At 46.8% G+C, this 26,547-nt stretch overlaps 1 protein-coding gene across 3 annotated transcripts in view; it reads right to left on the bottom strand.

Moving 5' to 3' along the window:
* Positions 1-26,547, bottom strand: part of SYNPR (synaptoporin) — a 98,037-nt gene that overhangs the window by 29,029 nt on the left and 42,461 nt on the right. The window contains exon 1 of one of the 3 annotated variants that reach the window (XM_063164924.1): positions 21,477-21,646. The exons of 1 other annotated variant lie outside the window; for it this stretch is intronic. In XM_063164924.1, the coding sequence (XP_063020994.1) occupies positions 21,477-21,503 (27 nt within the window). In that variant the 5' untranslated portion in view covers positions 21,504-21,646. Of the gene's footprint in view, positions 1-12,441; positions 12,692-21,476; positions 21,647-26,547 lie in introns of those variants that run through there. One more of the 3 variants, XM_063164926.1, reaches the window with a different exon arrangement.

Here is a 26,547-nt window from a genome sequence, read left to right as displayed (position 1 = left end):
AAAACATGCCATTAATCTTAGTTCTCCCAATTTGCAGCATAAACAAAGCCCCAAGTTTCACCAGCCTCCTTGGAATTCAGCTTTGCATGTTTAGCTTTTCCCAGAGAGTGACAGATTATAGGGGTGACACCTGAGCACTGGGGCAGGGAGACCCTCCCTGGGTGCAGAGTGATGTGCTGAGCATGATGGAGCACAGGGAGTAACAGGAGAATGATGCAAGTTTCCACCCTGCCACTCACTTCCAATGTGATCGGGGCATTTCATACACGGAGGATAGATCTGCAAAGGTATTTAGGTACCTAATGACAAGAAAAGCTAATAAAAACTTTGATTGAATCAATTCTTCTTGCTGAGCTCACTGCAAAGAAGAAAGCTGAATTTCACTATGAATTGACTTGTTAAATATGTGCCACAAAATAAATGTTCTCACTGCAACTCAAATAGTGCTCCTTCATCTTAAATGAGACACTTCCTCTGTACACACAAGAAGTTTCTGCCCTTACATGTAGCACAGCACTGAAAATCAGCATTAATCACCTCAGGTCAATTTGTGAAAACAAATATATTAAAGAGAACAGGAGAGAATGCTGACCTGCTTTCTGGCCTAATTAACAGAGTTGCTAATGCAAATGGTTTGCAGGTACATAGGCACAAAGATTAACAGTGATAAATAAAGAGGGAACTTGAAAGCTTGCAGTGTCAGACCTGCCATAAAGGAAGAGCCATCACCTCTCAGCTAACACTCTCAGCAAGGGGACAAGCAGAGGAAAGAGGTGCAAGAAATGCATCTCCTTTAATCATGCATTAGAAACCACCATAACGGGTTTCATCATGTTTTTTCACCAAGGGCACAGAGCTATGCCCTAAAACACAACTCAGGCCATTCCTTCCTTCCCAGGAAGTATCTCCTCCATAATTCCCAGTTTTTTCTGTCCCCTATTGAGAGCATCCAGCCTTTACTTTGGCTCTACAACCAGCTCTCAACCAGAAGCTTTTCAACAAACCCCTCCATGCACAGCCAGCAGCTCCCAGCATTACCCAGCACACACTCTGCTCCCAGCACCAGGCAGCACCCACAGGGCAGGTGGGAAGGCAAAAAGGACCATGCTGCAGACCTTTATACCAAACTTAAGCTGAGCCTCAGCCAGCTCAAGCCTGGTTCCCTGCTGTGGCTGGATCAGCTGAAGGCTGGGATCACCCAGCTGCCAGCAATGCCCAGCCAGCCCCCACAGCTGCATGCTGAGGACACCAAGCACCTTTAGGAAGCATATTTATAATTTACATCAAGGGAATGCAGAGTGAGGGCTGTAAATCAATGGTATTTCCCTGGGGCATCAAGGTCAAGCAGCAGCATAACTCTTCTCCTCCTACCTCTGCATTTCCCCTTCTCCCCTACTCCAGTTGTGCTGCTTTATGCTGTCAGAGAAGTGCCCAGAGCAATAAGCCAAGAATTACTAGCTGGCTTTTTGTGCACACGGTAATTCTGTGGCCATTTCAGGAATACTGTAAACACCACTGTATTTTATTAGAGCAGGATTTGTGTAAAAGGCAGTTGTAAACCCCATAATGGGAGCTTTATGGGCCAGACTCAATAAAACCTCCATCTGCAAGATAATTTTATGGAATCGGGCTGCTCTGAAATTGAAAAGTTTATGGAGAAAGGGAAAGTGTTTCCCCACGTTCCTATTTATGCTTTGCCTATAAATCCACACTCAGCACCAGGCTATCTGCAAGTGTGCACACATCCAGCTTCTCCCCTTCACGTGAGATAAATGTCCCCGTGCAGTTACCTCTGGTTATCCCATGGCTGCTGCCTGCCCAGGCTCAGGGCTGACAGCCAGTCCTGCAGAGGAATGTGCTGCCACTGAGGCAACAAATCCTTGCTGCCCTGGCTGTGCCAGGCTGCTCCTGCCCACAGGAGTGGGAGCAGGGCAAACCCTGCTTTCCCCTGTGCTCCCATCCCTGCTGCAGCTGCAGGCATTGCCTGGCCATTGTTCTACACTGGGGAGGATGGTGCTGGGACCCTTGCAGGGAAATGGAAAATGCCTGTCCATCCCCAGCCTGAATCAGTGCTCCACATTGCATGTGGGATAACACACCAAGCATCCCCCAAATTCAGTGTGTGCTCTGGAAGCAGTTACCAACCCACCCAGTGAGGAACAGACCAAAGGAGGGACAGCAAGGAACATTATTTGTGCTTCTCAGCACAGACTGGAGCAATGCACATCTCACATGTCCAGGCTAGGCTGGCTGGAAGATCATCCTTCTTCCTCATGGTCTCAGACACAATGCTGCCAAGGCAATGAGTTTCTGTAAAGTGATTAACACCATTCCCAGATCCTGTTACAATGATATTCCCTCTCTGACCTCCAGCCTTGGCCTGGACTACAGGTATATTTTTTGTAAAGAAGTATAATCACACAATGTAAATTAACCAATAGAAATTATATTTATTATGGTACTGTGCAACAATAAACCAGCCTTCCCTGTCAAATCAGACAAGCATGTTTTAAAGACCAGTTGGTTCCTTAGCACTTTGAGAAAAAAATAGCAGCGTAATACCCAGCAGAGCACAACACTGCTTCTCACACCAGCTCAGGGCAGGGAAAGGTCCATCATATGATTTATGGGATCACCTCCCTTCTTCTGATGCCAGGTTTCAATGCAATGGCAGTGAATCCTGTCATTCAGCATTCAGGTGCTGTCATTTATCCAGACTCAAGGCTGGCTCCTTCCTTTCCCAACCCAGCAGCCAGGGACTTGTGTGATGCCTTGAGGGAGCCCAAGTCCCAGCTGTGAATTAAACAGTTGGTGGTGCCTCAGCATGTGACCCTGGGCATCACTCATCCCACCATGGAAGGGAAAAACAGCATGATTTCATATCCCTTCTCCCTGTTTGGCTTTGTGACAATTCCCCTCAATGCCTGCTGAGCAACAGGCTCGCTCTGCACACCAGGGGAAGGCAGAACAGCTCCTGACAAGGCGAGTTGAAAGGCTTATGTGGAGCATGTTACAGCTGAAACATCCTGCTAGGAAGACAACACTGTCATTTAAAATTGATGAAACTTCCATAAAAACCACTTGCTTTCTGTGGGAGCACATCTGCCCTGTGCAGCAATTTGCTGGCTGACAGGATGGAGTCGTGCTGGGGACGCACCCCAAAATTACCCTGCTGCAAAGGAGAGGACCTACTCTGCCTGAGGGCTCCTGGGTGGGTCCTCCAGGAGGGTAAGATCTTAAAAACAAAGTGTTAGTCTTGCCTGGAGCTGTGGTGGCCAAAAACAGGCTGTGAGGGATGCAGTTCACTATGTAGGTTGGTCTCCAATGCTTTCTCTTGGCACCAAGGAAGGAAAATGGGAATGAACCTGCTGGATGCTTTCCCAAAGAGGTCCCCCCAGTCCCCTACTCCTACCCTAACACTGGAGAGCCAAGGGGAACTCCTGACACTCTGAAAGAGCAACCTGAAATATCCCAAACGCCCGCACTATTATTAGTCATTTTACACGTTCAGAGTGTTTTAAAAGCAGACCTATTTTTCTGGCATCATTTCTGGATCTGAGACCTCCCTTTCTCCATACCACCATAACAGAGACACTGCAAAACCTCTGCCAAATGTTGCATTGCCTGACACGTCCCACAGTGGCCAGGAGTGTGTGTGGAGAGAGGAGGGAGCTCATTGCTCTGGAGACATCCCCCCGCAGCCGGCACCGCTCACCCAGCAGAGCGTCTCGTTAAACTGAGATTATTTATTTATAGGGCACAACCAGTAATTGAACATTATTATTAAGGCTGTAAAGGGAAGGGTTGAAGGCACTAAAGGACTCTACTGGAAACATTTACTGCAGAACTGATGGCCCAAAATATGTCACCAGTGAAGGATTAGGAAGCACTCTCTCCCCTGGGTCTCTGCCTGTTTCTTTTTTAAAATTTGGCATTTTTTCCTGCACGAATCTGAGCTGCAGACTTCCTGGAATCACTTCTCCTACATACAAGCCTTTGTGCACTGGAGATTTTCAGATTATTGACTTTGGGATTCCTAATTATATCAACTTGACTGGTTGATGAATTGGAGGTGGAGAGCATTGCAACCAACGCAGTTCTTGGGTGGGGGGTGACAACTAGTTGGAGTCATTTTCCTTCAGCAACTACACAGGGAGAAAGCTGAAATATATTCTGCTCCTGCTGAGAAACAAACCCTCAAGCCACAGTTCACTGATTGCTGGGATTTAGTGTCCCCATCTTAGCATTGCTAAGAGGCTCCTGTGCCAGCCCAGCCCAGGTCTGTGTGGAGTGAAAACCCCAGGGATGAGGGAGCAGCTCGAAGTTCAGGCATGAAGAACCACATGTGCCACTGTCATACACCTGCAGAAGACCAATCTGCTCCACGACTTCCCCACAGGGCTGTGGGATCTTCATGAGGCCATCTACAGCAGAAAACCTCTGTCTGGCATTTTAGAGCACTCACAAAAACCACCCCTTGATGCCACCAGCTGGATGGAAAGACCCGACCCCAGGACAGGCAGGAACCCCACAGCATCCTGTGTTTGAAGCACGACACTTCATTTAATGGTTAACTTTTTTTAATGAAAAAAAACCAAAACCCAACAACTTGATTTGATTCTTAATGGAAAGATTTATGGAAATGAAATTGGGGTATTTTTAGTGAGTAAAGATAATTTTAAAATAACTTGGTTATACAATACTTTAATCCCAAGGAGACAATTTTCTCTCTTTTGCTTTGAAGAAAACCTTTATCTTTTCCATTCATCTTCCATTGATTATTCTAAAAATCCCATTTAGCTCCACCAAATAATGGTATGGTAGTCATTTCTCATTATATTTTAATAGAATAAAGCCCAACTGTATATGAGAGGATTAGATAGCCATTCGTTGGGGTAAAGAACACTGTTCCTCCAGATGGCCAGACAGAATCTGTGTAATGCCTTTCCTATTTATTAAGTTGGAAATGTAATACAAGCTGTTTCATCCAGTATTTAATGGTTCAGCCACAAAGTTGAAAGCTAATGCTAAGGTTGGCAGCATGCATGGAAGAGTTAACAGGCAGAAAACAGAGGCACATATAGAACATCTCTTCTTGGACTAAGGGAAAAGCCTTGAAGTACAGAGGTACTTACACAAGTAACCTACACAAGCACCTCTAACCATGAGTCAAAGGTTTGAGGTAAGCATTTACTAGGTCCCAAGGGTTTTTAGAATTTATTGTATAAATTGCTTTCAGCACATGGACATTAACACATTGGTGATGTCTTCCATGGAACAAAAGACACCAGCAGGTGCTGCAAACAGGTTTAGGAGTACCTGGGGTAATTGCTGGGTGAACATGGCTTCATTTGGGATGGATCCCAGACATACCTGCAGCCCTTTCCCCTCTGGCTGTAGAACAGCCTGGAAGTTCTGGCTCTTCCTCTGCAGCCTCCACAGCTTCCCCTTCGTGCCCTTTTCATTTAAGGACACGGGAGCACGAGTTGGACAGACATGTTTGGATTGTACATATAATCCCTGAATGACTCATGCTGTGACATATGTCACTGCAGCAGAGACGTGCTCCTTTTTGGGCCTGAGAGCTTTTCTAGTCCTGGACTTCCAGCAAAAATAAAAAACAAACAACCATGGCAGTCTCTACCAGGATCCACATTGTGACAGTGCCCAGAGCATCACAAGTGCCCAGAGTCCTGGCGAGCAGCCACTCCCACTCTGTGTCCCCTTCCACATGTGACCACCACAGGCAAAACCATGGAAAGCCATGGTAGAGGTACAAGAGAGCTCTTCTAATAGGTCAAGTCAATTCTCATTTTACTAACAGGCCATGTGCAACAACCCACCAAACACTCAGGTTAATGCATACATAGAACTCTGTTTCTGCTCCCTCCAGAAAACAACAGGTTTTGTGCAGACTTTACAGCCTGATTGTATGTGATTTATTGTGTAACAAGTGTAAACATTATAAAATAAAAAAGGTTGGATGGCTGCTCGTTTCCTCTTTTGCTTGGTGGGTTCAAAAGCATCTGGGCTTAAAATGGCCCATAATGTAATATAAATGCATACAGAGCAGGATCCAAGTTATTACTGAGTGGGATTTACTCCCTCTAATAACCACAGGGATTTACTTTATGGCTGAGAGACATGCACACATGGGAAGCACTCTGTGAAGGGAAAGTGCTCCTGAATTTGATGTCTTTAAAGCCTGGCTGGCCACCACAGGCACAGGGACTCAACCACAGCCAAGGCTGCACCACACTGCAGCACAATGGCAGGGACCACACACCCAGCTCTCAAAGGCAGCGCTGTACTCAGTGTGCACAGCACCTGCCCTGGGCTGGGGCTGGGACAGGGCACAGGGCATCTCTCCCAGCCAGGGAGCCCCGCCCCATTCCCAGCTCATCCCCACCAGGCACCACCGGTCCTTGGCAGCATTCCCTGATGGCTCCTGGAACTGCTCCCTTGCCTAATTTGTGCCTTTGTGCTTCCCATTAGTCCTTTCCCAGCACTACTCCTGGGCCTGGGCTCCTGAGGAGAATTTTCCTGCTCTGGTGACAGATGCACAGAGCAGAACTGAGAGGCTGGAGCACTCCTCTGACCAGAAAATGCTCTGGCAGCTGGGTCCCTGCAGTGTGGCACAGGCAGGGGGCTGCAACCAAACCCTCCCTGGGTCAGCCCCTATGGAAAATGATCATTACAGGAAGGGCTCTTGTCCTTCAATCACGCTGTATTATTTATGACCTAATGATTGCCCATTGACTAGCAGGGATTATACATTCCTGAAGATGTTTCTGGGTGAATGAAAGGGCATTAACCTCATTATTATCACGTCCATGCTCATCAGAGGCCATTAGTAGCTTCCTCTCAGCTCCCTGGGCTCCAGTGCAACTCTCTGGTGTCATTTGCTGCCTGTCACCTGCTGTCCTACACGCCTGCCCTGGCTCTGTCTCCAAACATGGGGCCCATTGCCTCATCTCAAACCAGTTTTGGATGGAAAAATCCACTGGAGCTGGCTTTGACCTCAACACCCACCTCTGTGCAAAAGGCTGGAATAAGAATTTGCTCCTGGCTAAATATCAGCCCACATGGTAAAAATAATTTATTTTTTAATAATTAAGATGATGGGCTATAAATGAACGTTTGCTTTGCTGAGCTCTGGGAATTCGCAAGGAACATTTTGAGCAAGAAAAATTTTTAAAATTAAAACCTTCCTCTCCTCTTCTTTTCTGCCACTCCTCTTATACTCTGTCCCTAGAGATGGTATTGCTCTCCTTCCCACACTTAAATCATAAAAAGCAACACCTAAACACAACATATTTAGGAAATGCTAACAACATTGTCCTTATCTCACTAGCTCTGAAAGACTTCATCTGGACAGGTTAAGTTGTCCTGTTCCCCTGCATCTCCTGTTCCTGTGCTGCTTCACACCTCTTGCCTGTCTTCTTTTTATTCACACTCTTTAATTTGTGTTCCATGAAATCTGTACCCACACTACTTTCCGAACACAAAGAGAAAAACTTTCCAAAAATCAGGTTCTTGCCTGAATGTTCTCCATTTCCTTCATGGTTCAAAATATTTAATTCTGAGACAACCAGTCATCCTTCCCTTTCTCTCAGCTGCCAGCAGCTGCTGCAAATCTTCTGTGCCACTTACCAATGCACTTCAAATCCTCCCAGACCCCAGAAAAGAAACAGACACTTGTACAAAACCAATAATGCATCAATATGCTTTTGGCTGTTGCAGTCTTTACATCTGCACTGCTGGAGATGAATATCCAGCTTTTTTCAAATCTATAGACTCTGGCCTGTGGAATAAAGCCAGGACCACTAAAATAAGGAAGCAGAGAAAACACAAGCAGAATGGAAAAAGCAATTGAACATGCTATAAACTTAGAATCAGGTGAAAGCTAATTATGGCCACACTCACTGAAAAGATAAGGACACAGGGAGGGAGATAGACTTATTAATTATTTGTGTTATGGTAGCACTTAGAAGCCCCAATCCTTTATCTGGGACTAGCTGTACTATACACTGCAAACACTTAGATGTATCTTTGGGTAGTGGTACAGAGTTTTAAGGAAAATGTGCAAATGCTCTCTGCCTTCACCTTCAGCAGCTTCTGGTTTGTTAATGCTTTTAAAGGAACCTGAGTCCACCATCAGACTCATTCTGAGCAGCTCACAGGATGGTTTCATTGGTCAAATAACAAATAATTCAGCATGAAGGCAGCCTGCACTCCAGGCTGAGCTGGGCATACCCCAGGAAACCCCCAAAGTGGCATGAGCTGCATCCACTGCCATCCTCATCCCCTGGCATGGGGGACAGGACGCTCACTGCTGCCAACAGAGACGTTTCATTCTCATTGACTCTGTGCAACTTTGATTGCTTTTCTAATTAAGATACATTTTATGGTAATCTACCAAGCCCCTTAGACTAAATCACTCACTTAATCTGTTGTTAGTGCCCATATGTTTACAGCTTTCCAGCCTGCTGCAGCATATTTGCTTTGCCACAGCGCCGGGGAGCGTCGGTGACAGATGAGGCACAGCAGAGCCCTTCAGGTGGCACAGGGCTCTGCCACCCACCCAACCTGTGCAGGGACAGAGGGACAGACAGCCCTGACACACACACAGCAGCCTGGAAAAGAGAGGAGAGGGAAGGCACAGCACTGCAGATACCCCATGCTGATCACCTGTCTCTGTCTCTACAGATGAGCTTAGCACATCTTTCTCATTTCCTTTTCTTTCCTCGCCTTTTTTCTTTTTTCCTCCAAAATAAGAGATGGCACACAACAGGGGAGGACTGCTGAAGAGTTTCACATTACTGTCACGTCTCTGGCCTCAGAGCTCAGTTACCAGAGTTTCACTGCAGGTGCAAGGGCTCTTTGCAACCTTTTGGTCACATCCCTAAATTGAGGACAGGCAGAGCCAGACCCTCCATCTGCACTGGACACTGAAGGAAATAAAGGCTGAGCAAACTCCACGGTTCTACAGGGAGTGTGTCCCCAGCCCCAGCATCACCTGCAGCCCAGACACACCCATGGGCCCTTCCAGCATCCTCAGGGCTGGCACAGAGAGGAGCTCTTGTCCCCTGGGCTCCCCAGCCACCCTGCCCCTGTGCAGACACAGCTGCAGCGCTGGCAGGCAGCAGCTCCATCTCTTATCTCACAGCAGCTCCTGCTCTGCCTCTGCATGGGGGAGCAGGGATGCACTGAGCAGAAATGTGGCCCTTCCCTGTTCCCAATCCATGGCACAGCTCCTGCATCCCACAGTGGTACCTCAAGCCCAGGAGGACACAGAGACCCCAGCTCTGCTCAGACCAGCTGGGCTGAGTCTCCAGCCCACCGTGCAAAAACAAGCCAAATTCACAATGTTTGAAACTACTTCAGGGAAAGAGAGCCCACAAGCAAAATCAGGAAAAACCAAACTCCAGGTTAGTTGGTTGTTATCAACCATCCTATGTTAATGGAAAAATTCCCTGGAAAAAAATGGTCATATAGTTCTACAGGAACTCTTAATCAAGAGTAACATGAAGAATAAAGTACCACCTGCAATCACCAGCACTGACAGGCAGCTGCCACCCAATATCAATACAAATACCTTTCCCCCTGCAGAGTTTCTATTGATCTGAGCAGGATCAACAGAGGTGAGGAAAGTACTCATTACATCCAAGGACCTGGTTAAAAAAAGGAGTATCAGACATTCAGAAGGAGTCAGATATTTAAGAAACCAATTTTTTAAAGGGTTTATGGAATTTCTCTAGGAATTGTTTGAGCTGCTAGAGGAGCAGCCAGAAAGACAGGTCTCAAAGGAAATGAAGGTTCTGGGATCCAAACACCCCTAAAATAATGTTTCAAACCCTGACACACCTCCTAGCAGGGGACAGTGATGTCTCCATCCCACTGGCACAAATCTCAAATTTTCAGTGCCAAGGCTTGCAAAGCACCATGCTGTGAACCTGTCCCTGCAGTTGCACCAAGCCCAGTTTGCACATCAGCCTGAAGTCGTCTTGCAGAGTGGGTATCACACTCCTGGGGAGGGGATGGAGGCTGCCCCAAGATCTGAGAGCTGAGGGTGGTTGTTGGTACTGGGCTGGGGAGCAGCTGCCCCAGACCTGCTAACACCAAGTAGGTGGAGATGAAAAATCTTTGCACACTGCAGCATGAGGATGGGCAAAAGGACAGAGAGAAAACCCCACGGACACAGAGGACTTCTGTATGTATGACATGATGAGCAGGGCAAGCTCTCCTGTCCCCCTGAGTTTGTGTCAGCCATACCCTGTAGAGATGTGGGGCTGATGGGATCATTTCTGCTCAGCCAAAAGCTCCTCGGCCAAGAGAAAGCCTTGCAGCAAAATACTTGACCACATTTTCACTTTGTGCCTTAAGTCCCCTGGCTGCTGGCAGACTGCCCTCAGGGACAGGGATGAGACTTGCCCCTGCCTGCAGTCCAAACAGCCATTTCAAGCCACTTTTCCTGCTTCAAAGCTATTAGGATGAGATCAACTGCCTTCCTTAACAAACCACAACCTGGCTTCAGGACAGTCTGGCACCCCTGCTATGATGAGTTATATGGCACAGAAAAACCAGGCCTTTAGGTTTGCAGGGTAGGAGCAGGAGCTGTGCTTTCAGCCACCTCCCCTTCTGGGTCACCCAAACATGTTCCTTGCTCACCTCAAGGGCTGCACTGAGCCAGATACCAGGGCTGAGCAAAGTTAGAAATGCCCAATGCTGTCCTCAGCCAGGCAGGATCATGCTTAGAAAGTGTGTGAGATGGGCACTGCTCAGACACCCATGCCCTCCACATCTGAGGAGCTAAAGGACTGTGAAAAAGACAATTATTGTTGTGTACCTTGTTCTCTGACATGGTGGCACACGGCACATCTCATGTGCCACGTTTTCAGTGCCAAGCACACACATTCGATCCGTGCAGCTGCTCTGAATATGTGTATGGTCCTTATGAAACAGCAATCACAAAAACACCAGAAAGCCTCTGAACTGAGTGCCCATTAACTCCATTTTCAGGAACAAAGCACATGGGTTTGCCTGTGGAGTGCCCTGGCTGCCTGTGGGATGCTGGGCACCAGCATCAGCTCAGCCAGGGCACAGACCCAGCAGAGCCCAGGAGCCACTGCTGAGGGCACACCACCAAATATTCCCATCAGCTGCTCTTCAAGCAGGTGAGAAGGCACATGAACTATTACATTAAAAAAAAAAAAAAAATAAAAAAAATAAAAAAGGAGAGGGTGATGGATAATTAAAGCTGTCCAAAAGCAGCTTAAAATGACTAAGCAGTTATTGCTAATCTGAAATTTCTCTCTGATTTTAGAAGAGTTTAGCTTGGGCTTACACAACATCCTTACCTTCTCCTGTGGGTTTAATAAACTCAGTTACAGCCTTCTAACATCTTATTAAAGTACACTTCATATATCTATTAGCATACCCTGGTGTCATGAGAGTAGCAGACTATTCTAGGTTTAATCTGTTGATTTTCTGAGCAGATACATACTCAAACATGCCCTCATAGCAGCTCCAACTTGTGCTACAGCTGGAGTTCTTAAAGACTTCTGGAGCACCAAAGCTATTGATTCCCATGGATACGGCTCAAGCATGAGAGAACTGAAGTGTCAATAAATTAATCAGTATAATGCTGCAAACTCAAGTACTAGGTAGTCTGAAAGTATTAAAGCTATACATCTTGTTTTCCTCAGCCCATTACAGCCCCTGACTTGTGCTGCCTGGAAAGCTCACCAGGAGCTGTGATGGGAAGAGAGAAATAGCTGCACCTTGCTGTTATTCACAGGTAACAAGGAGGTCTCCAAGTTAACCAAGAGGGCTGAGGAATGAGGCTGCTGAGCTGTAAAAGCCAAGGCAGGGAGCAGAAAGTCAGAGCAACAGTCTATTGACCTGTACTAATGATGTCACACTATGAAAAGCAAGCTATTTTCTTAATTAAAGGTTTTCTTTATTTCATTAACATATTTTGATGAGGAACATGTTGCTGCCAAGCTGTCATGCTTTAGATTGATCTAAGGTAATAGGCAGGCAGATTTCATACTTCAGCTTGATCAATATTAAATAGCTCTTACTGATTTTTTTTCTATCAAATATTGCAGCATTATTTTGGAGGCACCTTTGATTTAAAATGCCAGAAGGAACACAATAAATAAGAATTCCTTTTCCCTTTAATCATCATTGTTCATGTTTCTGCAGTAAAATGAAGTGCAAAACAAGTTTTCAAAGCAGGCATCCCTCTCTGCAAAGCCAAATACAAACTGAAAATATTTCAACATATCTAAAAATCACAGAACAGTTTGGCTCAGCATGAGACCACAAAAAAGCCAAGCCTAAACACAATTTTGTGGGCTTCACAATTCCTGAAACACCCCACTTCTCCCCCAGCCCGTACAGTTACACAAATAAATAGAGATGCATATAACTTACCGGAGCAAATATCACCATACACATTTACAAAAGGATTTATAATCCAACTTGCGTCTCCTGAAATAAAGCAAGGTTTGTCTCATACTAAAAATAAAGGCTCCCAAAAGCTTCTCACAGGAGAGAGAGAGAGAGAGAGAGAGGGAGGGAGGGAGCAAGCGAGCATCAGCTCCTTGCCTCGCTTTTTATGAAGCAAATAAGGAGAGCAAGAAAATCAATGCTGAGAGAAAGTGAGATGATATACCAATCAGGCAGCAGCCTCAGACTTGTTTGCAGAGGGATGGCAAAATGCTCATATTATTAGACACTGACTACACACAGCCTGGGTGGAGAAACCATTTCCCCTCAGTGAGGGGCTGATTGCTTTGTGCTGGTGCAGGTACCACCGTGGTGGGCTGGGAGATGCAGCCCCTTCCCACCCACAGCTGGTGCAGCATTGCCTTGGCACTCCCGTGTGCTCCACAGAAAAGAACCAGCCCACAGTTTTGGGCTAAAGTTGAAAAAAGCCTGGAGAGCCTCCAAACTGTCATTGGAGCAGTGCTTCTTCATTGTGGGGTTTGGGGCTGTTTGGACTCTGTTACATTTTGAGATGCCTTTCACTGCACCTCAGACAGCTGCCCTGCAGCTGCAGCAAGGAGCCCATGCAGAAAGGGGAAAAGACTCCTCAAGTCTCCCAGACCTTCATGTGGGCTGAGCTCACCCTGTGCTTGCACAGGACCAGACCTCCAAAGCATCCTCCTGGAATCTGAGCTTTTGTCCCTTTTTGTGTATCAGAGAAAACCAGTGGGAAACCCATGGGTTGCCCTTCACCAAGAGGGAAAATTTCTGTGCTCTTAATGCACCCAAACAAAACCTTTGCCATGCCACATGTGTGTTGGGAGGAGGAGGATGTATCAGGGCATGAGCTCAGGCACCTGTTTGTGATGCATCAGTGGCAGCCAAACACCACTTCTTTGGGAAGGTGCCACTTTGCTCCCCCCAGCAGCTACACAGACACAAACCCCACACCTTGGCACAGCAAACTTCCTTACAAGAGGGCTTCAGGCCAGTCCCACATCTCCCTGCTCTGTGTTCAGGACATCAGCACGTTAAGAGCAGGAAGGGATCCATGGATCCCTTTTGGAAAGGTGTCAGCTCTGCACTTACCCATGCCCCAACACCACTCAGGGTAACCAAGACTAAACCATACTGAGCTGTTTACTGATCAGTGCTGAGCTGAGCACTGTTTTACTCTTTTCTACCCACAGCATCAAACATTTGCAAATACATGCGACATAAGGCAGATTTCCCTTTTATTAGGAGACAGAAGTTTCATGCTGGTATACAGATACACCTGTGGGGTGACAGCAGTTCTCTGCACTGCAAAATTGGAGCACAATTGCTTTTCCCCAGGGGCTTGTGATTTACAGCAAATGCTGGAATTCACAGGGAAAATCCTGGGAAGACAAAAGCAAGGAGGCTGAATTCATCTGATAATAGAGTTTATCTGTGGGGGGCTGGCACTTCTAGCACAATCCAGGTGCAGAGGAGGCTCTGACAACCCTTTATGAGCCTTTCCCACAAGCAGGAGCTGCACAGCCAGGCTGACAGATGTCACTGCTGTGGATGTGGCCCTGTGTTTCCAGCAGACACAGCCTGGTGCTGGTGGATGCTGTAATGAGGAGATGCTGTGATGCTCAGAGAGTTCCTCAGGCTGGAGCACTGCTCTGCTGCGTGGTGCATTTTAACACACACAAAAACATTCACCAGCTACCTGCACACTGCCTGAGCCCCAGCCATGAAGATTAAACACCACAGTGACTCTGGTTTGCAGAGCTGGGCAGCATTTGCCTCCCCCTGCACTGGGAGCAGCCCTTTGAAGCCTCACCAATGCAGGCAGAGCTGCACACTGCAGTCACATTCACACTCCACGTGGTCAAAGGTGACCAAGGAAAGGACCTCACCAAACCCACCACCCACTGCATCAGCACAGTGATGCTGGCTCTCCCACAGCCCTGGGAGCTCCTATCCAGCCTGTGGGTGCACATGGGTGGAGGATGGCAGGAGGATACCCAGCTTGCCTCAGCTCCCCAGCTGCTGCTGCTCACTGCTCCTGGCCTTCTTCACTGCATTCAGCTCTCCAGCTGGCACCCAAATGTGCTGTATCTCGTGGTGAGCAGCCTCTTGCTGCAAGGTGTGAGAGTAAGTGAAATGCAAACACCTCTCGTTTCCTTTTCCAGTGAGAAAATTTATTTTCCCTTCCCACAGTTAACAACTGCTTACTCAAATTCACTAAAGTCTTCTGAAAACTTTGAAAAACATACATCAAGAGAGTTTTGCTGAGCTGAGAGCTGCCATGTCTCAGCCCTCTAAAATATGTGTGCACCTGGGCACCTGTGTGGGATGTAGGAATGCAGCTTTAGCACAATGGGTTGCAGCAGAGAAGGACCTGTTCTGGCACACACCTCCTCCAAATAACAGTAAAACAGACTCCACAGGATACAGAAACCAAGGGCTGCTTTTTTTCCCTACCTGGTAACACACCATGAGTGCTGTGGATCAGTTCTAACACTGCTGAAAAAATGAATGTGCTGGGGTTTGCTGACAAGGCAAAACACTTGTCAGGCTGCAGCAGACCCTGCAGCACTGCAGCCTCATCCTTTCTCCAGCTTTATCAGATTCTTTTTCAAAAATTCATCTGAAACACTGGATGGGGCACTCAGCATCACCAAGCACAAGAGGAGCTGCTGCCAACACCAGCACTGCTATGCCATGTCTCTGTGCTGTAATTTGTACTTCTTTTACTTTTTTACTTCAGAGCTTTTTACTTCAGAGTTTTGAGTTAGGAGTTCCAAAGCAAACTAAAAATCTCCTGGGATTTAAGCCCCAAACTACTTTAGGTACTACTGAAAAGCAGTGCGCATCTAACAGATTTGCAGCATCTTTGTGCAAGGTTCATGGCCAGTGCTGCTGAAAGGAATGCAGTGACAACAGCAGCAGGACAGGCAGCCTGGGGAGAGACTCGTCCCTGGATACAGCAGGGCTCAGGGGAGGAATCTGCATGAGGACAGCTCAGAATTACAGAGGCTGGAAAGGACCCCTGAGATCACTGAGCCCAATTAATGCAGCACTGCCAAGTCCACAACTGAACCACATCCCTGAGCAGCACACACACATTGTTTGAACAGGGACAGAGGCTCCACCGCCTCTCTGGGCAGCCTATTCCAATGCTTGGCCACGCTTTCAGTGAAGAAACTTTTCCTAATATCTTGCTCCCCACCACTCTTTGCTGTCTGTTCCCACCATGCCCCAACCCAGCACAGAGTATCCACCACCACACAGGCACCAACTGCCCTTAGAGCCTCTCACTGCTCCACTGCTTTATTCTTAACATGCTTGGTCGCATTATCCCTGTTCATGCCTGCTCCCGTGTGTGTGTGCAGAGTTACAGACACCTCTAAAATCCCACACTCACTGTGGAGATGGAATTTCATCAGTCTAGTCACGGAGCACCTGAGCTGGAGCTTTTCCACATCAGGGTTCTCACCTTGCCCAAGGCTGGATTCCACCCTCTGCCCAGGTAAAGCCAGGAACAGGCAGCATCCCCAAAGGCCCTTTGGACCATGCTACTGCTTTGGTGCCCACTCCACATTTGGAAAAGTTAATTAATAACATTAAAGTGTCCATCCCACCTGTGCTGCAGAGAAAGCATCAATCAGGGCAGCAGAGGTGTCCGAGAAGGCTGGAGCCTGACAGAGGGGCTGGAGCCCCAGCTGGGAGAGGACAGCTCCTACCTGGAGCTGCTGCTGTGAGCCACCCACCAGCACAGGGAATATTAAGATAGGCTGCCCGTTTGCCAGCAGAGATTTTCACATTTCCCTCTCAATCTTTATTTAAATTTGGGAAGACAGAAAATTAACAAAGTCTGAGATCTATAACAGGAAACCATTTGTTTTTCTTGTGGAAATGGAACATTTCCTAATGAACTTCCCCTCCCCCTGTGCCACTCAGATCCGGATGCAAATATTGCTGCGAGTTTATCAATCTGGGCTTGTTTCACGCAGTTTGCAATGCTAATGAGTAAACCAATTTTGACATATTATGTAAGCCAGTTTCTGAAACAGAGATTCTTGGCAGGCCAAATGTAAACACAGACACCCTCTTGCATCCAATTTAAATGAGCATGTTGCTGAAAGCACTAAGGGCTTGATTCTGTTGACTTATTCCTGATTTACTCCAGTGGAAAAAAAAAGGTGGGGGGGAGAAGGGAAAGAAAACTAACAAAAATACCCCTTCAATTCAATTCCTAGTGCAGCAGCAATTTGCAAAATGGATCTAATTTTGTAGCAAGGAAATGTGCTGGAATAAGCTAATCCAGGGTGGTGACTCGGGCACTGTGTGAGCATCAGCACAGCACACGCCTGGGAGCACACATGACATTCCAGATGGAACTGAGGGGGGAGATGACAGCTCTGCTCTCCCTCATCCCCCCGAGCCAAAATTAGGTCCAGGTAGTGGCCCATGGGTTGGACCTGCCCCAGAAGGTGACTCCTTCCAGCCTCTTGCTCTTCCAGCAGAGCACTGCAGAAGAATGATGCCTATGGGGGGAGCAGACACAGTCCAAGAGCAGCACCAGCTGCTTTGAGCTGCCCCTGTCCCTCACATAAGGGCCAGCAGGAACCCAGAACACACAGGAATATTTGTTTCAGCACACACTAAAAGTCTAAACTTCACCACATGTCCAAGTGTCCACAGGTCCAGGTGTCAAGACCCCACGCACTACTCACTAGTACACCTGGCTCAACCTGGCAACAGGCCACAACACAGAAAGTCAGGCACTGATTAATGGATTATATCCACCTTTTAAAGAATAGCACCAGAAAAACATGCTGGAAGCAACACTTCGGATGGCAGACTGCAACAACCAGCAGAACAACTCCCATTGACACAGGGATGAGCTGAAAGTTACAGGCACAAGAGGCAGGGGTAGAAAACAAAAAAAGAGAGGGGATACATTTTTAAAAGCCCCTAAAAAAAAAGCCTCTAGGAGAGAGAAGAACATGATTTTATTAAAGTGAGGAAGGGCTGAAATCAAGTCTTTCATTTGCACTTTTCCCAGCACCATCTGGAGCCCTTGCATCTGCCAAAAGCACGGCGCATTTCTTCAACCAGGAGAACCAAACAGGGTGGAGGCAAACCTGGAGGTGGCCTCTGCCCTGCTACCAGCTCTGGGCACCTGCACAGTGCCTTAAAACCGAAACACATGAGTGAATTTGAACTGTGATGCTCCTGCCATGACAGAGTAAAAGCAATAAAATCAGAGACATGCTGTGCTGTGAGGTCAGGTGTGCTGCCACAGAATGTATTTATTGAGAGTCAGAGATCCCACCAGGCACCAGAGCTGCAAAACATCACCTCACATTAAATTCCCTGCACAACATCACAGCCAGGATACCATTTATCATACCTGGATCTTTTACATGACAAGGTAAAGGAGAGCAAAAGGAAGAATACTTTTAATCTCCAAGCAAATATCCCATCCTGAGCTTTCAGTGGTGAAAGCAAACTTGAGAGTTTCTCCCTTTGTGCTGTGCTGCACTTTCAAGCTATGATCATAAGCAGCCAAATGCCACACATTTGTTGGCTCATTAAGTTTCACCCTGAAAGTTTAACAACTGCATATTTCTAAAGTAATTCACGTTTTTATGCCATAAGAGAAAACTTACTGCTGTCTAGACACAGAGGGGGAAAAAAAAGGACAGTGCTTGAAAGGAGGGCAGCAGACAAGGAAGCACCACTTGGGATGTGAACAACAGGGACATGAGGTGCCTGTACAGCCCCAGCACTGCAGGGCTGTGGAAGAGCAACAAAATTGGGAAAAGAAGATACCCTGCAGATCTGAGGGACCTCACAGATTTTTGTGCAAGTCCAGCTCTTTTCCAGCCAACAAACACCCCCACTACCCACTCTGCCATCCCAGCACAGAGCCCGAGGTGGGAGAGAAGCCCAGAATCACATCACAGCATGGGCTCCCATCCCAACAGGGAGATGAAGGCAGCAAGCAGCCAGTGCAGACTGATGTGCCATAGCACCCCCCTCCATCCCTCCTGCTTATCTACACCTGGCACATTACAGCAACAGACAGGTAAATGGGGATTTAATTCCTAACATCTCATTTTTTACTGCAATTTTAAATGATTTGGAATAACTCCTGTGGTTAGAAGCCCAACTGTTATTCAGAGTTAGTCAATTTGAAAGCCCTCACTGTCCACTCAAGCATCCCCTGGATTCCTCATGCTCAGAAGAGTGTTACTGCCATTCCCTCATTCCTAGTGCTTTCTGCATTTTTAAAGCATTTTCCCATTTCTGCATGTCTTAAATACCAGATACTAAAACCATATAAAGAACAATCAGAAGGCCAAATGGATACCGACTGGATGATGAAAACAGCACGAAATAAAAGAGAATCAGATTATTTTCTGTTGTAATTTTTATAGCTATTTAACAGGAAGAATGGAAAAATCTAATTACTGTCAACTGTAAGTTTTCAGCTACCCAGCCAGCAGCGCGCTGTTATTAAACTACTGCATAATTGCCTCTTTTACTCTGCTTCCCACAGAAGTTGTGTTATTTCACTCATAGTTAAACTCATAATATTGGCTTCATAACTAATCCTGTCAATCGAAATCCCCAGGGGCTGGTGCAAGGATAAAAATAGCGAGGAGTTGTTTCTTCCCTCAGCTTTTTTCAAAGGCCATTTCTGCAGGCACTGGGGCTGCAGCTGCCAAGGTGCCACCACTGGCCTGGGAATGCTGCTCCTACAACCCAAAGGAGCACAGAGGGGAGGGACAGGTCCTTCCTGCAGGGGATGCAGTCCCATGTGCTGTTTCCATCCCAGGAAGGGCCAGTCCTGCTCATCTCTCCCTCCTGACCCAGGCAGCTCAATTGAGGTATTTGATGCTGCATAGCTGAACCTGACCTGCAAGCCCAGCTGTGACTGCCCACCCTGGGGCTTCCTCCCAGCCCTGAGGTTGAGGTTCACTCACAAAGCCTAAAAACACAGGTTTACATCTTCCCCAAAAACTGGGACAGAGTCTCACTTAAAAAACCCCACCAAGACACTCAGCTACCTCTTCAAGCATCAAAGATACACACTAAAATGTCTGTTGGGCTCCAGGATCCTAAAGGTCTCCTCCAGAATAAATGATTCTGTTCTTTGAGTAAAATTTGTCTATGCACTTATGAGAAGCTGCAAAAAAGCACCAGATTTTCAGCCATCCAAATAGTTAAGCTCTGTCTGAAGTCTTACTTGTTTCCTGACATCCTGGATTGATGTCCCTTGCTAGTTCATGGCATGGTCCTTTCCTGGAGATGGCACTGGGTTTGCTGTAGAAGACACAGCCAGGGTCTCCTGCTCTCTCCTCCAGCATGTCCTTCCTTCCTTGTGGGATATTCCTCTTGCCCAGGACACAGAGGGCCCAAACTCACTGTCCAGCTCAGGTTTGGGATGAGGTGGTAGGGCTGGAAGGGGTGAGGGAAGACAGATTTGACCTCACACTCATCCCTACAATCTGTCTCTCTGGAGACAACAACCCTGTGCTGGGGTTGCTCCCTTGTGGGCACACACAGAAACTGCTGAGAGCTGGCAAGGAAAAGCTGGGAAATAACACATTTCCAAAGTGGTGTCCCAGAGGAAGGTGCCCATGCCAGGAGGGACCCAGTGCCAGGGCTCTGCGTGCACCTGGACCAGCTCCAGAGTAATCTCTCTTGCCTGGAGGAGCCTCTCCCTGTGCTGGGCTGACACACACAGAGAAGAGCACAGAGCACATCAGCACACTCACTGCACCACCAGGTCCATGTGGGAATCAAGGGAGACTGGTTCATCTGAGGGGTTTTTCCTCCTGGGAGCACCACCACCCCACCCACTACAGCCAGAGATGGGGATACAGCATCCCAATCTTCACTCAGCCTGCTCCTGGAGCCATCCAACAACAGCAGTGTCCATCAACACAGGAGTGAGAGAAATAGAGCACCAGTTTAAAAATGTGTAAAATAAAAATTGCTAACCCTTTCTCCCACCGCACAGCAAGGATGGACCAGCCCCAGCACAATGTTCTGCAGCCACACAGGAAACTGCTGCCTCCCATGCAAGGCTGAGACAACCTGACCAGAACTCCAGAGGGGCCTCAGGGTTAAAAATCCCTTGTGTGCCCTGTCAGAGCCCTCAGGGAAGACAGCTCTTCCCTGAGCTGCATTACTCTGTTCTCCCTCATCACTAAACTTGCTTCACTTTAAGACAAGAAGATGGAAAAATAATTTTTGCCATTGCTTGGGCAGCCAAGCAGCACCACGGTGCTCCCAGGCAAACCAGGAGAGCTCCCACCACGTCCGGCCTGGAGAGCCCTGGTGCTCTCAAGGGCTGGGGACTGCCTTGGCTGACAGAGCTGTCTGACAGAGAGTAGAGATTTAAAATAAACATGGCCCAACACAGTGTTAGATTTCTCACCCATGGTGTTTGTGCAAATGAACCCTCAGGCTGAAGGATCTCCCTACTCAGAAAGCTGCCAAGACACAGAGAAGCTGTGTTATGGCCAAAGTCACCCTGGTGGTGGCACTGCCAATGAGGTGCCACCTCCCTGCAGCCAGCAGAGCCCACAGCCTCAGCTGTGCCCGGCATGGCAAGGACACAGGAGGGAAGCACCAACACACCAGGGCTGAAGCAAACCCACCAGTGTGACTGAGAACTGTCCCTGTGTCCACGTACAGGAGGAGAATCAAGGACAAACAAGGTGAACTGAGGCTGCCAGGCACAGGAGCAGCAAAATCTCCTCTTGTTCCTACAAGTGTTGGTGATGGCACAGCACACAGAGGAGCTCATAGTGACAAAACAGATCTGCTGGCATGAGCCAGCCTGCCTCATTGGAGGTGACAATGTGTATGTGCCCTCTTTGGATGCTCAGCCAGGTCCTCAAGGAGAACATGGCAAAGCAACCACTCTTATAAACACTTTAATATCAAGATTAACTTTCTTGGGGTCTGATTCTTCAAAGATTCAAAACCTGCCAGAGCTCCCAATCTTCCTTCATCTTTTCTTGATTATACTGCTTGTGGTGTGTCCATTTAAAATTGTCAACTCTTCATCCTCAAAGAAGAGGAATGAGAGTCCCAGGCTGTCCTGTGATCCTCATGAAGTGACACTGTGTTTTGAGGAATTCCCATCAAACAGCAGGAGATCCTTCAGGATGAATCTGGAAGAGGAGAGCACAGGCTGTGTAAACAGTGGGTAAATCAAGGCCAGCCCAGCTTTCCCATTTGCACAGTGACCCAAGCATGCAAGAAAACGTGTGTAGGGTCTCTGTATTCCCCAAATTAAAGTACTATGGATGAAAATGTATTACAATTGACTCATTGGTCAGGGAAATATGAAAAGGAAGAACATTACTGCTTCCATAAGTTCTAATTATCAGCAGATTTTAGATACAAGAGCAAAGCATTCAGCTTGCTACCTATTTTTCATTAAACATATTTCAATCAAAGGAGCCATCAACTTTCCTAGATGGAAGCAATTAAGGAGAGCACAGGCTGTTGTGTTTGCAGTGGAGACAGGAGCCTTCCCCTTGGCAAATCATATGCTCCCAGATGCATCCAACCCACCAAAAGCTTCCAGCCAGCTGTTAGCCCAAGGCTTGTTCCCAGATGTGGGGCACTCTGCTGCTCCAGCAATCAACCCACCCACTGCTCCAGCTCCAGGGGATGTGCAAATCCCTCTCCCCTACATAACTGCATCCATTATGGGAACAAAACACAGCTGCTTCTGAGAAGGGCACACCACAGACCTGCCCCTGTGCCAGCACACAGGGGAGAGGAGACGTCTGTGTGTGCCCATCTCATTCTGCAAGATACTTGCACTCAGCTCTGTTATGGATGGACTTCTAGTCACACCTAAAGAAGTAGGTGGTCCTTGTAACACAACCAGGGACCACTGAAGAAACTCCACATGGAGAACAAAGCTGAAGGAAAGCAAGGGTTGGGCCATGTGGTGAAAGGTTAAACCTCTCCAACTGATATCTCCAAAAGTGCAAGTGGGGGATGCTGTGCTGGGGACATCCTCAGTTCTGTCTGAGACACATTGACTACCGTGTGTCATCAGGTATCTTGCATTGTCCCGATGCTCAGAAAAATCAGTCATGCCCCTAACAGAAAGCAACACAGCCAATGCAAACAATGTCTTACCTGAATCACCATCAGCAAGGCTCTTCCAAACTCCAGCTTCAGGAAGGTCAGGGGCTGAGGTACTGTGTTTCCCCTGTGAACGAAGGTGAGTGGTGCATTTTTTAAGTCTCATGTAGGCACCCACACAAGCGCTTTAGGCTGACCTTCCCTGTGGCTTGCAGAAGAACTGTCCTTGTCCAACCAGCAGAAGTGCAAAGCAGCTCACTGTCCTTGGGCTTTTGCACATTTTGTGTGTGTAAGATTCAAATATTGGTTATTATTTCTTGAAATGAGAACCCCCCCAGAAGCAGCACTTGGTTTACATGGAAGACAACATTCTCCTGCACTAGTCATTTCCATTAAAGTATTCCACAAAAGTCTGGGTGTTTAGAACATGCTTGTTGGCAATTTATGCAAATCTAGTCTACAAATAATCTTGACAAATAATGCTGAGAGTGAATTTGAGCTGAGGCTGTCTGAGATCACAGGTGTTGGTTAGGTTATCAGACACAGTGGGTGGCATGTTAATGTGTTCACGTCCTAACTAGTGGGTATAAGTGAGAGGCTTGATCTACAACTGAAAGAAAAAACTGAAAGAAAAATTGAATTTAGAGCACAACAGATATTGCTGAACAGATTCGCATGTGGGCACTTGATTTATCACAATGCCTACATAAATATGTATGGAGCAACTGTTTCAGAGAGGCCCCATGCATGGACAAGCCTGTAAAATAAGTTTTCTGATCTAAATATTAAAATTGGCCCTTGGCAAGTAATATAAATAATAGTGTCTTACAAAATCACTGTTTCAATTAATTTTACTGGCAACACCTTTATCTGTGCAAGAAGGAGAGAGAAGCATCAAACAGGCCTGAAAGCCAGCAAAATAAATTCAGAGTTAATTTCAAGAGGTCTGCTTGTCTCACAGTTCAGAAAATGCACCATGAGATGGAAAAACAGGTTTAAGTCCCAGCTCTGCAAGGGTCTAATTTCTCTCTGTAGAAAAGTAGGATGTATTTCTTACAGCAAACACAAAGCATTTTCTCTAACTTCAACGAACAATCATTTTTTCTGAGCAGTTACATCAAACAACTTACATTTTTTGCACACTCCAGTAGCTTTGTTTTACTGCAATTGTCATTGTTTAAAAAAAATTCCAACAAAATAAAAAAAAAGCAGCACCTTCCCCCTTCCTTAAACCTATTAGAAATGTCATTCACATTACCCTGTGGAAGTGAATTGAACTATTCCCAACAGCCACTCAAAAAATACATAATCACCATAATTACTGGTGGCATCTAATTAACATTCAGCTTCCTCTCCACAGCAGCTACAGCTGGACAATCCATTTATTTCAACCTAAAACTAATGCTCTCCTAATTATTCTCCATCTCACTGAGCATCCCACCTGTGCCCGTTTCCACCGGCGGCTCCGTCTGGCACAGCCTGGGGAGCTCAGCCTGGAGCAGCCTTGCTAACAACTGCCCCATGCACACACAGGGACCTGCTCCCACTAATTACACAGCTCCTGGCTCTGCTAGCCTGCCTCACCAGGATTCACAGAAAAAGAAAGAAAAAGGGGAAAAAAAAAAAAAAAGGCAAAGCAGCTGCAAAAGGCTGCAGCCACCCCACCAAAGGGATGTTGCGCTCTGGGTTTGATAGGATGGGATAAAGGATGAATAAGCCCATAAAATGCACATGTCTCTGGTTTGATGCTGTGTGTTATCTTCCAGAAGAGCATGGGGTCAGGGTGGGCACACCAGTGGTCCAAAAGCCTGGCACATCCTGGTGCTGGTCTCCAGCCTGGGGAAAACCCTCTGCTGCCACCTTTGTTCTCCTTCCCTGGCCACTCTGTTGCAGCAACAGGAACAAAACTGCTCAACCCAAATACTATTTTAAAAATAAAGACAGCTAGGGATTACACAGATATAGCAGCCTGCTTTTATGAACTGCCTGGCACCAGTCACTCTGAATAAAATGAAGTACATGCAAATCTCATGATACCTCAGTTGTCTCAGTCTACTCCTAGCCCTTTCCACCCCCATATCACTCATCAGGCAACTTTTTAATTCACTTTCATTTTTCAGACATGCATCACCTCTTGTTAGGAAAAATAATGTCTTCTGTTGCCATCTAGATGAGCTCCAGCTCATTAGCTCTGTTTCTTTCCAAAACTCACCTAAAACTTATTTTCTTTTTTGCTAGCTCCTCTCTCTCTTTGCTATTATGTTTCTACTTGTATTATTTCAGCCTGTAACGATTGTAGCACTCCTAGGAATGATGATCTGCAAAATTATCTTGTAATTGCATTCATATTTGAGCTTTCATCATTACAACTAAATACATAAAGGGGGATGAGAAGGAAGCTGACAGTTACTGGGGGAAGCTCTTGGCTGAACTTCTCCTGAACTCAGGAATTACTAACGCCTCTTTCTTTCCCTTCTCCCCACGTTAATTTGTCAGCTCTAGGGTGAATCTCTGAAGGCACCAAGAGGCCTTTGCTCAGCACGGCCAGCTGGGTTCACAATACCCACAGTGACACAGTGTTTACCCCCAAAGTGGGCAAGACAAGTTAATGATGTTAAAAATCAGGGGGGAGAAGGAAGGAGCTGAGACAGCACAATCTTGTAGGCATCACTTGCTTCAGAGACCAAGGAGAAAAATACAGCAGGTCAAGAGAGGTCTTAAGAGTTGTCAGAGATGGCCTGAGTGTCAAGGGGAAAAAATAAATCAGTGCTTGCATATTGGAAGGTTATTTATGCAATAGTCAGGTGGTTATGGTTTTGATACCAAGGTAAGAACTCCAAGCACCAGTTAAGGTCAGAAATTTAGTATCTTCAGGCCATGCCCACAAATTTCTCCTGTCTTCATCACCTGCTGAGCAGTAAAGTGCCTCCAAGTGGAATTGTCTAGACTTCCCCCAAAAATTTTCAATTCCACAAAAGATAACTTAATCTTGGCAGCTGATCTGTAAAACTTTTTAGATATGGCAATAGGGAGAGGACCAAATTTTATAAAAATGCCCTAGTTCTTATCAGTGCAAATCAAACTAAGACGGATCACAGAATTGAAGTCTCAGCATTTGCTAAACTCAAGAGCTGCCCATGTGCTTCCCTGGCTGTCCAGGAGCACTCAAATTTGAAGGACTAACTGCAAACCAGTGTATTTTTCTTTGCAATTTTTCCAGAAAAGAATTTAACAGAGTCAACACAAAAATCTCCAGCCAGCAGAACATTGCTAAGATTCCCTAGGTGAACATCTTACATCTCATTTACCTTCCTGGTGAAGCCCAGGTTTGCAGACCCCTGGTTTTTGGGCAGCTGGGCTCCCCACACCAGCCAGGCTCACAGCTCCTGCTGCACATTATCTCTCCTGGAAGGGGCACTCAAAGCATCAGCAAGGAAAGAGCCCTTGCAGACCCCAGAAGGGGAGAAGGGATGGGTGGATTCTTTGGTGTCTAGTGGCACATACACCATTTCTGCAATACTCTCAGCAGGGGCAGCATTGGACTTGGGAGGTTCCATTTTTTTTTTTTTTTAATTTATTTTTACAAAACTTCCAGAAATGCAGATCCTTTGAAACGCCACAATCCTACCCCATCAAGCTGAGGCTGTCCAGCAGGTTCACAGTGTATTTGTACCCCTTGTCATGTTTCAGGGTGCCAGCCACAACCAAATTATTTCATCTGATGCCTGAAGACAGGACTTTACAGATAATAAAACAAGCATCTCCTTCAAACTAACAGCCCTCTCCAAAAGCCAAGCAGGTAGCAACTTATCACTTCCAACCTCAGCTAGCACTCACTTGCGCTCCTAATTGCTTTTAGCCTCTTCTTGAGGCAATTAACTCCATACCCACCCCCTGACACCTTCTCACTCCAAAAAGCAGTTCCCAGTTCACAGGGCTCTGCATTTGGAT

The sequence above is a fragment of the Melospiza melodia genome, chromosome 10 (assembly GCF_035770615.1).
Source record: "Melospiza melodia melodia isolate bMelMel2 chromosome 10, bMelMel2.pri, whole genome shotgun sequence".
In the NCBI taxonomy this organism is placed as follows: Eukaryota; Metazoa; Chordata; class Aves; order Passeriformes; family Passerellidae; genus Melospiza; species Melospiza melodia.
This window is presented reverse-complemented; position numbering and strand designations above follow the sequence as displayed.